General features: G+C 40.3%; 1 protein-coding gene across 7 annotated transcripts in view; it reads right to left on the bottom strand.

Moving 5' to 3' along the window:
* Positions 1 to 11,273: 11,273 nt before the first annotated feature.
* Positions 11,274 to 15,813, bottom strand: part of sgcd (sarcoglycan, delta (dystrophin-associated glycoprotein)) — a 410,547-nt gene continuing 406,007 nt past the window's right edge. For all 7 annotated transcript variants that reach the window (XM_060936506.1, XM_060936508.1, XM_060936507.1 and 4 more), the window contains one exon: positions 11,274 to 15,167. In XM_060936506.1, coding sequence (XP_060792489.1) covers positions 14,994 to 15,167 — 174 coding nt within the window. In that variant the 3' untranslated portion in view covers positions 11,274 to 14,993. The remainder of the gene's footprint in view (positions 15,168 to 15,813) is intronic.

Genomic DNA, 15,813 nt, shown 5'->3' with positions numbered 1-15,813 from the left:
GTAGTAGATATCTTGTAGTGTCCTGATCCCCAGATCTTTAACCCAGCCACATATAAAAAGTTGTTCTCCTCCATGCTCTTCCAGGTTTTCATCTGTGTCTCTGTGTAGAACGATGTCTGCAGCACCAGGTAGTTTGAGATGTCAGGGAACTCAACGGATGGATAATTTTCCAACTCATAGGAAAAATTCTTCTTTGTTAGTGTGTAAGGATCGAATCCCACTGAGTGGTTTATATATCCACTTCTTGGTTTTAATAACTTGCTTGTTTGCTGAACACAAACATGGCAATAAGTTCTTGCGTTAATGGACCAGACTCCACTTTTGGATCATTAATCCCTTTTGACTGAGAATGACCTGCATGCATGGGTTTGGCTTCTGGCACATCCATACAGTTTTAAATACAATATCTGCAATTAAAACCAGTTTGTTTTTAAAGGTTGAGACAGGAAGTCATGTAGCATGTAAGTGACGTCACAATCTTGGTTTCTGTCACGTAATTTGTACTCCGAGCACAGTATTTGAACCTCGGAGAGAGTAATATGGCAGCACCCAAGGATGCTTTATTTTAGAAGAAAAACAGTCTGTACACAATATATGGTACAAATATGAACAAGTGAACACTCGAACATGTCTTGTATGGCTATCTGTCAGTATAAAAGAGTTTATTTTTTGGGTTTTGCTTGGCTTTCAGCAGCATCAGTGTTCGGGTGTATGAAAATAAACATCATGATGATCCACAGACATGAATCAGTCCCATGGCTGCGCAGATCGATCTCCAGCCGTCATCTGTGGAGCACACGGGAAGAGAAGCTCTTCAGGAACTGTCTAGACAAAACTGATAAAACTGTATGTCGCCTTTTATCCCTGGAACATTTTCATCATTTCTCTGATCTGCTGTGACTGAACAATGTTTAACCCTCGATTATGTTCCATCATGTCTTTATATTATTGTTACACATTATTAAAAATTCATTTTAGTACTAATAAACCTCCTTAGCCCATATAATTGGGATATTTTTTTTTTCTACAACATTATCTACTGTACATGTCTCACTGGTCATTTTGCAAATTTAATGAACTATTTAGTATCCATGGGGCAGCGGTGTGGGAGGGTGGGGTATATCATCAGTGTGCCAAAAGAGATGAATCAAAAACAAATAAACAAATTAAAAAAATAGTTTAAATTGATTTTAATATAAAAATACCTACAGGTCTAATCCATAATGAAAACCTCTTTTCTTTCATCTTCTTCTCTCAAACCTCCTCTCTCCTTCCCAATCATTTCAGATGAGCAGATATTCCTGAAGATGAAATTGTGCAACTCGGGTGTTGTATACAAAAAAAAAAAAAAAATTAAACAGGCAAGAGTACACAATCAGTCAAGTTAATGTATCATAAAATAACTATGGTAGATAGATTACCAGGAGATGTTTGTGACAGAAGTTAATGACTTTACTCATAAGCAAGAAAGCTCAAAATTATTTTGAAAGACACAAAGTGAAACTTTTCAAGTTCTTATAATTCAAAACTGCACCAAGTGGGAGCAAATTGCTAACAAGCTAATATTGGGCTTTAAAGTGTATAATGCTTATGTTTTGGATATCTTGGATCTAGCATTCCTTGATAGCATTAATTGATTTATCAGAATGATTAGGAAATAGTATATAACCATACATCTGATTTATTATCAATTTAAAATGATCATTAGCTCATCCGGCTGACAGGTGATGAGTTTACACCATCGTGTTGTCCGTTGTCGTCCACCTTTCATGAAAATCACTTCTTCTCTCTCAATTCTTCACTGATTTTTATTATTTTTGGCAGGAAGGTAGGTCTGTCTGGGGTGCATATAGCTTCTACTCACATTTGCATAGTTGCAATTAATATTGAAGAAATTGAGTAATTAATCTGTATCTTGGATTGGATTGGATAATGTGACTTTCAGAGTCTTGAGTTTCAAGTTCCTTCTCCTAATGAGCAGTTTCCACACAAATCGCTTCTTCTCTCTCAATTCTTCACTGATTTTGATTCTTTCTGGTATGAAGGTAGGGGTACCTAGGGTGCATATAACTTCTACCCAGGTTTGCTTCATTACAATTAAGTTATGGACTAATTAAGCCTTAATGAGCAGTTCAACAAAAATCGCTTCTTCTCAGTCAGTTCCTCGCCATTTTGGATTCTTTCTGATAAACAGGTCGGTATTCCTAGGGTGGATATCGCTTTTGTATATAGCTTGTATTTCGTGTATATAGCTTACAACATTTATTGCGCAAGGTGGCCCACTTTAGATCATTCCTTCGGGACTAGACGGGGCCGGAGTGAGCTACGTCATCATCGACAGTTTTGTTTAGTCCAAAATTTAACAAAGGTAAATATATAGTTGACTTAATGAGATATAATCAGCATGCATGAATATGTATGTTTGACATTTTGTGACATTTTGTACATCTAATAGAAGTAAAGAACGTGATTGTTTCACTGTGCACATATATGTATGTGCGAACAAAACCCACAATTATACACAATTCAGTCTTTTGAATTCAGTACTGACCTGTAGACAACGTGCCAGACTGAAAAGCAAAACCTTCACTGCAGTTTCACCTTCATCAGGGTGCTGGGAATCATCTGACAATGAAACGCAATCGCTGTTTAATCAGAGCGCTGAGCCGCATTTAGCATGTGGGCGTGGTCGTAATTGAAAAAGGGGGAGGTGCTGCATGGCATCCATAAAAAGGGACAATCTTTACAATTTTTTACTAAATTATCAGAGGAGTTGGATCAATATTTATCAGTGACATTTGTGTTGTATTTTAGGACAGTTGTTATACTGATGTTCTCCAGACGCAGTGTCGAAGTTGTTTATTGTCGAGAATCTGCCATCTTGCTCTTTTCCTCCATGCAAGTTTCAGGGTCTTGAGTTTCAAGTTCCTTCTCTGTTTCTCGTAAACGCAAAATAATTTTCATTCTCATTCCCCAGAAGAAAAGCATCTGCTTGCTGCAACACTATATTGATGTTTATAAGCATTTCCAATTTTCCAATTAGTCTAAATTTTTCCTCTGATTCGGTTTTATATTCATAGCAAGAAATGATTTTTAGAAGACAAATAAATCACTATTAAAGCAACGGAGCAGAAGAACGCTGCATGGATTATAAAAGGATTATGGTGTACATATTCATCAAAAAAAACCCATCAGAGATTTCTTATGAAAAAAACATGGAACACACGCGCGTGCACAGCCAACAAATTATGTCTCGGGAACGTTTTTCACTGTTTATAGCTTTAGATATGTTGGACTATGGAATATGTAGAGAACTTTTTTTTTCTCTCATGTGTTGCTAGCTAAACGAGACCACGCCCCCTCAACCGTTTTCCAATTTAAATCCTAATTACAAAAGAAAAGTTGCATCATGTTAACTAGAGATGAATCTGATTATGACATGCAGTGCAGACAAAATAAATCATCACCAGGTAGCAACGCTATCTTAAAACACACACGTAGCAGCATTTAAACAAAAGAAACAACGCTATGTGTCGACATCTTCACAATTAGCCAGAGGTGGAAAAACCCGGGTGCAGAAAGTAAAAACCCTGCCACATTTTTGCTCCAGCCAATTCAATGAACCAGCTGATCCTAATTACCACATCCCCTAAGCCAGGTTGATGAGCTAATTGGTGAAATCACCTGTGTTGAGAGCACAGGCAGAAGGAAAACCTAAGCAGGACTTTTACTTTGTCAATCCAGTTTTTCCACCTCTGCAATTAGCAAAGAACTCTGTTCTTTGTTGACATCGAGATGCTAATGGATCTGATCATGAAGCTCTGAAATACTAAACACTAAAATCTCCTCCTGTTCTGTTGTCCTGAACACTCGTTAAATTTCACTAATTGTCCTAAAGCCGTCTAAATGACTGAAGTTCAATTCGATCCTCTACAAACTTTATTTCTTTTTATTTGTGGGATCAGGTTCAGGTAATTTTCTGCATATTAAAGCAACTCGGGAGTAAGTTGTTAAGTTTAATTACCGTTTTAAGTTAAAACAGGTCATGCGTCGGATGTGTGGATAATGAAAAGGGTTATGACCAGAGTCGTAGCCGTGTGAATAATTTCTATTATAAACTTCTTTGTCCTGGATCTTAATGAAGCGTGTTGATCGTTGACCGTGATTATACCGTCCTGTCATGCATGAGAAATGTGTTTGTTCTAGCTAGAATTATTTGAGCTAATTATGCAATGATAACAACGCTGACAAGGCAAGGACTGTGCTGTGTAATGTGTAGTGAGGTATTAAAAAAAAAATCAAAAATTAATTAATTTTTTTGTGATTTAATTGCACTGATTCTTTCATTCATCAGTCTTCAAGACTCTGGTGAAGACGGAAATTATCCCAGGAATACTTTATGAAGCAGGAATACATCCAAAATGAGACACCCCCCCCCCCCCCCCCCCCACACACACACACACACACACACACACACTTTTACATGTACAGGATTCCTATGGGTCATGGAACAGCGCTGAATTACATGGAAAGTCAAGTAACTTGATCATTTATTTTTGGGCCAAGTCATGGAATATCAGGGAATTTTGTTTTTTATATATATATATATATATATATATATATATATATATATATATACACACACACACACACACACACACACAGCCACTTTATTAGGAACACCCATCCATCCACCTGCTGTTCTGTTTGATGCAGTTCTCTAATCAGCCGATCCCTCGACATCAAATCACGCAGATACAAATCAAGAGCTTCAGTTAATGTTCACAATGTTCAAACATCAGAATGGGAAAGATTGTGATCTCACAGTGAAGTGTGACTTTCTTTCTTTCACTGTGGTATGGGTGTCGGTTTGAGCCAGATGGACTGCTGGTTTGAGTGTTTCAGAACCTGCTGATCTCCTTCCTGGGGTTTTCACACACAACAGTCTGTAGAGTTTACACAGAATGGGGCGAAAAACAAAAAACATCAAGTGAGTGAGCGACAGTTCTGTGGGTGGAAACAAACACCTTGTTGATAAGAGAGAGTCAGAGATCAGAAAATGGACAGATTGGTTTGAGCTTTTTTTTTTTGCCAGGAAGGATATAGTAACTCATATAATCACTCTTTACAACCGTGGTGAGCAGAAAAGCATCTCGGCATGCAACAGCAGAACAGAAGAACACACTGGGTTCCACTCCTGCAGCCAAGAACAGGGATCTTAGACTCAATGATAAGTTCTTATTAAAGTGACCGGTGACCTACAGGTAGGCACTAAAGCTATGAGAAGAGAAATGGGGGGGAGGAGTCACTGCACTCGACACATGATTGGTCTGAGGAATCGTTAAAGCCACATTAATGTACCTGTATAAATAAACACTTTGTCATTCACTGTGAGAAATGTCCATTTTCTGCATGTTTGTGAAAAACACGGACAGTGTGACGTCTTTAAAAAGTGACCCCACTACAGGTCTAGCGCCCCCGCTGGCTGGCTGGCTGACTGCAGTATAATGTACAACCCCGATTCCAAAAAAGTTGGGACAAAGAACAAATTGTAAATAAAAACGGAATGCAATGATGTGGAAGTTTCAAAATTCCATATTTTATTCAGAATAGAACATAGATGACATATCAAATGTTTAAACTGAGAAAATGTATCATTTAAAGAGAAAAATTAGGTGATTTTAAATTTCATGACAACACATCTCAAAAAAGTTGGGACAAGGCCATGTTTCCCACTGTGAGACATCCCCTTTTCTCTTTACAACAGTCTGTAAACGTCTGGGGACTGAGGAGACAAGTTGCTCAAGTTTAGGGAGAGGAATGTTAACCCATTCTTGTCTAATGTAGGATTCTAGTTGCTCAACTGTCTTACGTCTTTTTTGTCGTCTCTTCCGTTTTATGATGCGCCAAATGGTTTCTACGGGTGAAAGATCTGGACTGCAGGCTGGCCAGTTCAGTACCCGGACCCTTCTTCTACGCAGCCATGATGCTGTAATTGATGCATTATGTGGTTTGGCATTGTCATGTTGGAAAATGCAAGGTCTTCCCTGAAAGAGACGTCGTCTGGATGGGAGCATATGTTGCTCTAGAACCTGGATATACCTTTCAGCATTGATGGTGTCTTTCCAGATGTGTAAGCTGCCCATGCCACACGCACTAATGCAACCCCATACCATCAGAGATGCAGGCTTCTGAACTGAGCGCTGATAACAACTTGGGTCGTCCTTCTCCTCTTTAGTCCGAATGACACGGCGTTCCTGATCTCCATAAAGAACTTCAAATTTTGATTCGTCTGACCACAGAACAGTTTTCCACTTTGCCACAGTCCATTTTAAATGAGCCTTGGCCCAGAGAAGACGTCTGCACTTCTGGATCATGTTTAGCTACGGCTTCTTCTTTGAACTATAGAGTTTTAGCTGGCAACGGCGGATGGCACGGTGAATTGTGTTCACAGATAATGTTCTCTGGAAATATTCCTGAGCCCATTTTGTGATTTCCAATACAGAAGCATGCCTGTATGTGATGCAGTGCCGTCTAAGGGCCCGAAGATCACGGGCACCCAGTATGGTTTTCCGGCCTTGACCCTTACGCACAGAGATTCTTCCAGATTCTCTGAATCTTTTGATGATATTATGCACTGTAGATGATGATGATATGTTCAAACTCTTTGCAATTTTACACTGTCGAACTCCTTTCTGATATTGCTCCACTATTTGTCGGCGCAGAATTAGGGGGATTGGTGATCCTCTTCCCATCTTTACTTCTGAGAGCCGCTGCCACTCCAAGATGCTCTTTTTATACCCAGTCATGTTAATGACCTATTGCCAATTGACCTAATGAGTTGCAATTTGGTCCTCCAGCTGTTCCTTTTTTGTACCTTTAACTTTTCCAGCCTCTTATTGCCCCTGTCCCAACTTTTTTGAGATGTGTTGCTGTCATGAAATTTCAAATGAGCCAATATTTGGCATGAAATTTCAAAATGTCTCACTTTCAACATTTGATATGTTGTCTATGTTCTATTGTGAATACAATGTCAGTTTTTGAGATTTGTAAATTATTGCATTCCATTTTTATTTATAATTTGTACTTTGTCCCAACTTTTTTGGAATTGGGGTTGTATAGCCCCGCCCATCACCATGTATTTCAATAACAAAGTTGCTTATTTTTTCAATGTCACTTTTCTTGTCTAAACTGTCTTTCCAGGTGCATTTAGTTTCTTCTGATGCTGATGTCTGCACATTTTTATTTTCCTCCAGGAAATTAGTTTTCAAAATGTTATTCTGCTCTATTGTAAGAAGGCGTGGCAACCCTTGGGAATGAAGTGATGGACAGCTTTGACTATGATATTGGATCTTGGTATTGGGAGAAGGGGGCGGGGCCTACCAAATGAGTATGTGTTCCTGACTTTGATTCTTGTTTCTCTTGGGCAGATTTCAAATTTGACAACATGGTGGAGGAATTTTAGCTTCATTTCTATATAAAGGAAGATTTTTTTTTAAACAGTCATTACTTTTTTATTTAATTAAGCTCTGAATCTGAATTCAACATATTCAAAAAAGTTAATGATGTTACAGTTGAGGTTATTGTTATATCCATTTCTACAAGGTCGAGTGTGAACGCTGAACAAGAACCACACTGAAGTTTCAGGTGATTGATTTCACCACAAGTTGTTCGTATCACTGAAGGATTTCAAAAAACTTGACACGACTTAATCGCATGTTTGTGAACGGTGACCTGTGTGTGATACTCATCAGAATTGAGCACAGAGCCTTGAACCGTGCGCACTGTCCGATGGAGAGTCCAAAAAAACCCAAAAAACCCGTCACATACGTAAGTGCATCATATTTCTACATGATCCATGATCTCCATTTCATTGATGCAACAGACGCTGTGTCCGATCTGCTTCTCCAATTCACATCACACTTACTCTCAGATATACACTATATTGCCAAAAGTATTTGCTCACCCATCCAAATTATCGGAATCAGGTGTTCCAATCACTTCCATGGCCACAGGTGTATAAAATCAAGCACCTAGGCATGCAGACTGTTTTTACAAACATTTGTGAAAGAATGGGTCGCTCTCAGGAGCTCAGTGAATTCCAGCATGGAACTGTGATAGGATGCCACCTGTGCAACAAATCCAGTCGTGAAATTTCCTCGTTATAAGAACTGTGTTATAAGAAAATGGAAGTGTTTGGGAACGACAGCAACTCAGCCATGAAGTGGTAGGCCACGTAAACTGACGGAGCGGGGTTAGCGGATGCTGATGCGCATAGTGTGAAGAGGTCGCCAACTTTCTGCAGAGTCAATCACTACAGACCTCCATACTTCATGTGGCCTTCAGATTAGCTCAAGAACAGTGCGCAGAGAGCTTCATGGAATGGGTTTCCATGGTCGAGCAGCTGCATCCAAGCCATACATCACCAAGTGCAATGCAAAGCATCGGATGCAGTGGTGTAAAGCACGCCGCCACTGGACTCTAGAGCAGTGGAGACGCGTTCTCTGGAGTGACGAATCGCACTTCTCCATCTGGCAATCTGATGGACGAGTCTGGGTTTGGCAGTTGCTAGGAGGTCTGACTGCATTGTGCCAAGTGTAAAGTTTGGTGGAGGGGGGATTATGGTGTGGGGTTGTTTTTCAGGAGCTGGGCTTGGCCACTTGGTTCCAGTGAAAGGAACTCTGAATGCTTCAGCATACCAAGACATTTTGGACAATTCCATGCTCCCAACTTTGTGGGAACAGTTTGGAGCTGGCCCCTTCCTCTTCCAACATGACTGTGCACCAGTGCACAAAGCAAGGTCCATAAAGACATGGATGACAGAGTCTGGTGTGGATGAACTTGACTGGCCTGCACAGAGTCCTGACCTCAACCCGATAGAACACCTTTGGGATGAATTAGAGCGGAGACTGAGAGCCAGGCCTTCTCGTCCAACATCAGTGTGTGACCTCACAAATGCGCTTCAGGAAGAATGGTCAAAAATTCCCATAAACACATTCCTAAACCTTGTGGACAGCCTTCCCAGAAGAGTTGAAGCTATTCTAGCTGCAAAGGGTGGACCGACGTCATATTGAACCCTATGGATTAAGAATGGGATGTCACTGAAGCTCATATGTGAGTCAAGGCAGGTGAGCAAATACTTTTGGCAATATAGTGTAGATAAAAACAATCTTCCCAAATTTTCTAAAATGTACTTCATTTTTTTCTTGACTCTGACCCACTCTGTGAATTTCATTTTTTCTTTTTTTAATTTTATTTTTTGTGATTTCCTCCATTTTCACTTCACTTTTTTGAAACAGGTTTATTGATACAGTTTTGATTGCAACTCAATTCATAAATACAAACTGTACACATAAAGTATCATAAATTTAGTACAGACAGCGGCCAGAATTCATCATCAATAAATGCTCTCTACATTTTGCATAGAATGTGCCAGGATCCTTTTTTTTTTTTTTCCATTAATATGACTATTGAAGTAAAACCAAACCAACAATGTAGGAAAAGAAAAATAAAACAATGAAAGCAATTTGAGATGAAATTTCAGTTCTGATAAAAATAGGCCAAACCAGTTAATTTTTTTCCAGAGGGAACATTACGAACATCGGCAAATCCAATCAAATAACAAATTTCAGACTTTAAATTCTAACATTTAAAAAAAAAAAAAATCAACAAATCCTGATGTCACACTTGAGTTATAAGAGTAAAGTTTGTATTGAATTAGTCACATGAATAACATATTTCAGGGGAATTCACTTAATACTCAGCTTTCTTCAAAGCTGTAAGTAAAGAAAAGCAAACTATATTTATAAAAAGAAAACCCACTATGTATGAATAATTCATTAATGAAAGAATTGAATCATGCGTAATACTTTCATGACCACTCCAAATCTTTCTACTCAAACAGTTACTTTGTCTTAATTAAAAAATTAATGAAGTAAAATTAAAGTCCTGCTTATCGTACGACTTCTCATTAACAACATAAGCAGCCGTGTTGGGAAAAAAAATCTTCCACACATGATTAAAATTATTATGAAAAATGGGACCTGCCTGCTTCCAGTTGACCACAGTTTGGATTTTATCTCATGCAGTGGAGATTTTTAATTACTTTAAGTAGTAGCAATGCAGTAATCACTCTCACACACACACACACACACACACACACACACACGTTTTTTAATTACTCCTGAAAATGAGAAGTAAATGAATTAGTTTTAAACTTTTCTGGAACATGTTTGCTCCCTAAAGAGCCGTGTATCTGCGTCCGACTCGCCACGTGGCGCGTGCTAACAGGACGATGGGATGATGGCGATCGCTCAGGGCTTTGATGCTGTAATTCCATAATCATTTCCATGATGATCAAAGGATAATGATCACATCAGGCACATTATCAGTAATAAATAGTGTTTTGCTTTTTCAAGGGTTAAAAATTGGTTTGTGACTCTCTACGATTCTCTGAAATGCAAAATCACTGATTCTGAAATGTTGATTAGTTTCTCGGGGTGGAACGATCGGATAAATTGGATCGGTGTATCGATTTAAAAGCCAACCACTGAAATGAATCGAGGCAACGATCAATGATTGAGTATTGTGTAAATAACAATCAATTAGGAAGCTGTTTTGTTTTTTTAATACATACTTTTTATAAATAATAATAGTAATACTTCTCTACTTCTTCATCATGATCATTTGTAAATGAACAGCAGGCGTATCCCAGACTCTGAACAGTCAGTCACGTATCAGTTGGAGAAAACAAAATCGAATCGGGTTGCATCGTGTCAGATTCTGGCGTATTGTCAAATATCGTATCGTTGCCGTGTGAACAGAGATCGTATTGAAATGTTTGAAACCTTTGAAAGCTTTACACCCGACTAACTATTCCTTATTTCTTTTACTTCTTTTCCCACACGCCTTAATGCACATTGGGAATTGAGTAGTTTTTTTTTTTTTTTCAATTTAACCAATAAAATGAATAAAACTGTTTACAACACCATAAAAACATTCTGTAGTTCTCAGAGTTGTTTGGATGAAACTTTGCAGCACGCTGTCCCAGCACTGATGACTCGCATCTTACTTTGAGCAAACAAACTTTCCTTTAACTATTACAAAGAGTTTCAAGAAAGAAATACAGAATTAAACCAAACAGGAAGTCAAAGAGAGAGGCCCTGATTTACTGAAAACCTGTGAGCACTTGATACAGACACACACACACACACACACGCGCGCGCGCGCACAAAAACGAGCAAGCGGAAGAGCTGAGGTGCGAAACACAGGGTGGTGGATTTAAAGTGTAACATCATCCCCAGCTCTGAGCCTGGGAGTGGGGAGGGGCTGAGGCTGGGGAGGGGCTGAGGAGGTGGGTGTGGAGGGGCTGAGAGGGTGACGGGGGGAGGAAGAGAGAGAGAGAGGCGGGGTCGGGGAGGGGAGGGGAGGGGCTGAGGTGGTGAAGGGGCTGAGAGAGGGATGGGGGGACACAGACAGAGAGAGAGAGAGAGAATGGGACGGGGTGGGGAGGGATTGAGATGAGGCAGGGCTGAGAGAGAGAGAGGGGGCGGAGATGGTCTGAGGATGGGGAGGGGTGGGTGTGGAGGGGCTGAGATGGGGCGGGGCTGAGAGAGAGAGGGGGCAGGGATGGTCTGAGGATGGGGAGGGGCTGAGGGGGGGTGTGGAGAGGCTGAGAGAGGGACAGGGGGACACAGAGAGGGGGACACAGAGAAAGGGACAGGGGGAGGGACTGAGATGGGGCAGGGCTGGGGGGGCTGTGGAGGGACTGAGATGGGGCAGGGCTGGGGGGGCTGTGGAGGGACTGAGATGGGACAGGGCTGGGGGGGCTGTGGAGGGACTGAGATGGGGAAGGGCTGAGACAGAGGAGGGATGGGGGACTGAGAAAGAGAGAGAGAGTGGGGAGGGACAGATAGGGTAGAGCTGAGAGAGAGGGAGGGATGGGGGACTGAGAAAGAGAGAGAGGGTGGGGAGGGACTGAGATGGGGTGGAGCTGAGAGAGAGGGAGGGATGGGGGACTGAGAAAGAGAGAGAGGGTGGGGAGGGACTGAGATGGGGTGGAGCTGAGAGAGAGGGAGGGATGGGGGACTGAGAAAGAGAGGGAGAGGGTGGGGAGGGACTGAGATGGGGTGGAGCTGAGAGAGAGAGGGGGACAGGGGACTGAGAGAGAGAGGGTGGGGAGGGACTGAGATGGGGTGGGGCTGAGAGAGAGAAGGGTGGTGGCTGAGGGGGTGGGGTGGGGAGGGGCTGATGGGGGAAGGAGGGATGGGGTGGAAACTCCTGTGAAAGATGAGTCTCAATTAGCATATATTTGAAAATGAGTGTGGTTTCACAAACTCCCACTCAAGGGCGGGGCTGTGGGAGATTAGAGGGTGTTAACATTCATATATATATATATAAACTTTCTCCTGATATCGAGAAGTACCTGACCGTCATGTCTACATCAGCGTCGGCCTTGCAAGGTTCAGGATGATTTAAACCACTAGATGGTGCATTTGAGTCATTTTCAAACAATAAAATGCCAATTTCTCTTTTTTAAAAAATGTTAATTTTGTTAACATTAACAGCAGCGTTGATGTTTCCTCACAGTACAGTCACGTCATTTCATTTACAGCTCAAAAACTCATTTACATTAAACACAGAAACTCTTTAATATAAACTCGTTAATTTCGCACCTGTGAACGGTGATTACATGCACAAATTTAAAAAGTCATATGAAGACCATGTATGAAATTTGTAGAAGACCTTTTCTGATTTTTGGAGACAAAATTCTACCATTTACTAAATTGTAATAATAAGTTTATCGAAATTATGTCTTAGTAAAATAATCCAAAACTTTCTAAAGTATTTCCTCAGACTGCAGCGGTAACGCTGGTTTCTGAAACTATTCCGACATGTACAGTGTGTGAGATGTGAACAGCATTCCGACAGATTCTTTGAAAGGGTTTTCATCCACATGAACCTGACGATAATGTAAATGTAAACTTTTAGTAATATCATATATTGTATTTTTCCAATCTGTTTAACTGTGTGTAGTCAGCTGGCACACATGCTGCGTACAATATTTTTGATCTCAAAGTGTGGAGAAAAAAACCCCAACAACAAATGAACCATGCACGCCTTCATGTTCGTCTTTTGTTAGCAACAAGCTAGCCAGCTAACAGTGACGTGTCGAGTCAGTGTTATAGATTTAATAATTGAACATGTTTGTACGTTGATTGATCTGAAGCTGGTGTGTGTGTGTGTGTGTGTGTGTGTGTGTGTGTGTGTAGTGCTGCTGTGTTTACTGCTGATGCTCTGAGCGGCCAAGTTTGATGTCATTTGATGAACTCGCAGGTTGAGAAGAGCTTCTTCCAGGGTTTCTGACTCAGAATTCAGAGCTGAGGGAGCGCCATCTTTGGTTTTTCCGAGTTGGAAGTCAGGAATTCCGAGTTACAGGTTTTAGTCAAACGCAGCAACATTTATTTGACTGATTGCTCCACACCCTAATTTGCATATGATGCAGTTAACTCTATTATTCGTTGTAAATGACCTGCAGCCGGTTCACTGTTTCCAGATGCAGTTTATCAATTTGATCTTGTTGTTTTGGATTTTAGTAAATCAAGGCCTGGAAATAAACACTGAGAAGGAAAAAAAAAAGAATTAAAGAAAGGCAGAAATGAGTCATGTTTCCTTTAGTAATTTGGGAAACAGGAGCTTACACACACACACACACACACACACACACACACACACACACACACACACACACACACACACACGTGACCATATGACACATGGATGAACATTTTAGTGGATTCTCAGAACAGAAAGCTGCACATCGTATGCATTAGAGCTGCAACAACCAACAAAATTAAACTGCAGGATCCTGAAGGTCATTCAGGCCCCTCTTTTTTATTTATTTTTGTTTTTTTGGTTCACCTTCCTGGTTTGTTTATTGGTGTTTATCATAAAAGTTCAAGAATAGAATAAAATACATAAAACCTAGTGGTAGAACCTTTTTTTTCCTCCCCCCAACACACACACACACACACACACACACACACACACACACACACACACCCCTAATGAAGAACGCAAAGGCCAATTTGTCTCTGATTATTAAATATATATAATAATTTTTTCATTAATAAAAGAAAAATCCTTTTTTTTTTTCTTCATGTTATGCCACTCAGGAGATTTTACAGAACAGGAAATTTGCCAAATAAAGTAAATTAAATTTTTTCTTCCTCCCAAAAAAGAAATATAATCTTGTAAAGAAGCAAAGCCTCAATAATTCGACGTAGTTGGCGTCACTGTCATTTGGATCCTTTGCTTTCTTTTTTTCTTGTACTGAAAACAAAAATTCAGGGAGAACAAGAAGTTAAATAAACTCAAAATCCAGGTTTTCCAAAAGTAAAGGATAGTGAGATGTGCTTCTTCTTTCCACGAGTGCATTGAGCTAAGGCACAGGCACTGTTCTCCTCTTTGAACAGAGAGCGTGCATCAGGTCAGTCCTGGTGCAAGCACAGTTTGTATTTATTTATATTTATTTATATATATTTTTGTGTGAATGATCGCTTCCAACACCGGTCGAGAGTGTCCTGTTTCACAAGTCGAAAAATTTGCTAAACGTTTTCTGACGTTGGCCAAACTGGACGATATTGCAGTTGGAGAAAGATGAGTAGCAAAAACAAAAGACCTGAAACTGAAAACGAAAATATAGAACACGACACGTTTGTTTCGCTGTGTGATAAAAATCCACTGGAACTTTTTACTCAACGACTGGAAACGATGCGTGGTGTGAAGCGGGGAAGCGACTGCGAGCGCACATGGTTGATGTTTCTGCTTTTTGTCTTTTTCGGAGCTGAAGGAACTCTTTACAGAATGAAGATGTTGTTGAAGTCTTCAGGGGAACAGAGCTGCAGTTTGTGGGAGTAAAATAGACACTGTGTGTGTGTGTGTGTGTGTGTGTGTACACGCCGGTGTGTGTAGCTTTGTGTGCGTATGTTTTTCTAGAGGCAGACGTTGTTGCTGATCTGGCAGGTGGACGCTGTTCCTGCTTGTGATAAGAAGAGCTTCCCATTGGGACACACACACACCTCGAACACAGTCTGTCTGGTGGCCGAGGGAGAAGCTTTTCCCTCGGGCAGACGGAGGAGTTTGATCTTCTTCGCATCCAGAGTGATCTAAAAAGAGAATGGAGAAGAGTTTAAAAGATCTTGTGAGCTGAAAGATTAATCAATGATTCGGTGGTGTGTGTGTGTGTGTGTGTGTGTGTGTGTGTGTGTGTGTGTGTTTTTACACTGTAATTTCACGCAATGTCTTTTCCTTTGCTTTTTATTCACTGATAAATTAGTTTGTCTGATGTCTAAAGGTTTCTCTTAAATCTTACTCAGGGTTCATTTATGAGATGTTAACTTTCCGGCACAAATATTTCTCCTGGTATACTTTAAGAGAAATAGAATGTGGGTAAGATTAAAGGAGGCAAAACAGAGAAAAAGGTCACAAGCTGAAACTGAACGCACAGTTAAATTAGTCACTTAAAAAACATATAATTCAAAATTCTTGATAAAATCATCATAATAATTAACATATTGAGAAATTATTATAAGGCACGAGCTACTTCTGGTAAAATCGTGCGCTCTGATTGGTTCCTTGGCCAGCAGTATTTTCCCATGACGCTCATGGGCGATTATGGACTTTCCAAGGCACTAGCTTTCAATGTTGTAAGACAAAAAAGATAAATTGGAAATCAAAACAGAATCAAAAATGGCTGAAAGACAAACAAGAGTCAGTGAGTTATTCAAGAAATGAGCAATGAGGAACATTCAG

The sequence above is a fragment of the Neoarius graeffei genome, chromosome 12, assembly GCF_027579695.1.
Source record: "Neoarius graeffei isolate fNeoGra1 chromosome 12, fNeoGra1.pri, whole genome shotgun sequence".
Classification (NCBI taxonomy): domain Eukaryota; kingdom Metazoa; phylum Chordata; class Actinopteri; order Siluriformes; family Ariidae; genus Neoarius; species Neoarius graeffei.
The sequence above is the reverse complement of the archived record's forward strand: the minus strand, read 5'-3'. Positions and strand labels throughout refer to the sequence as shown.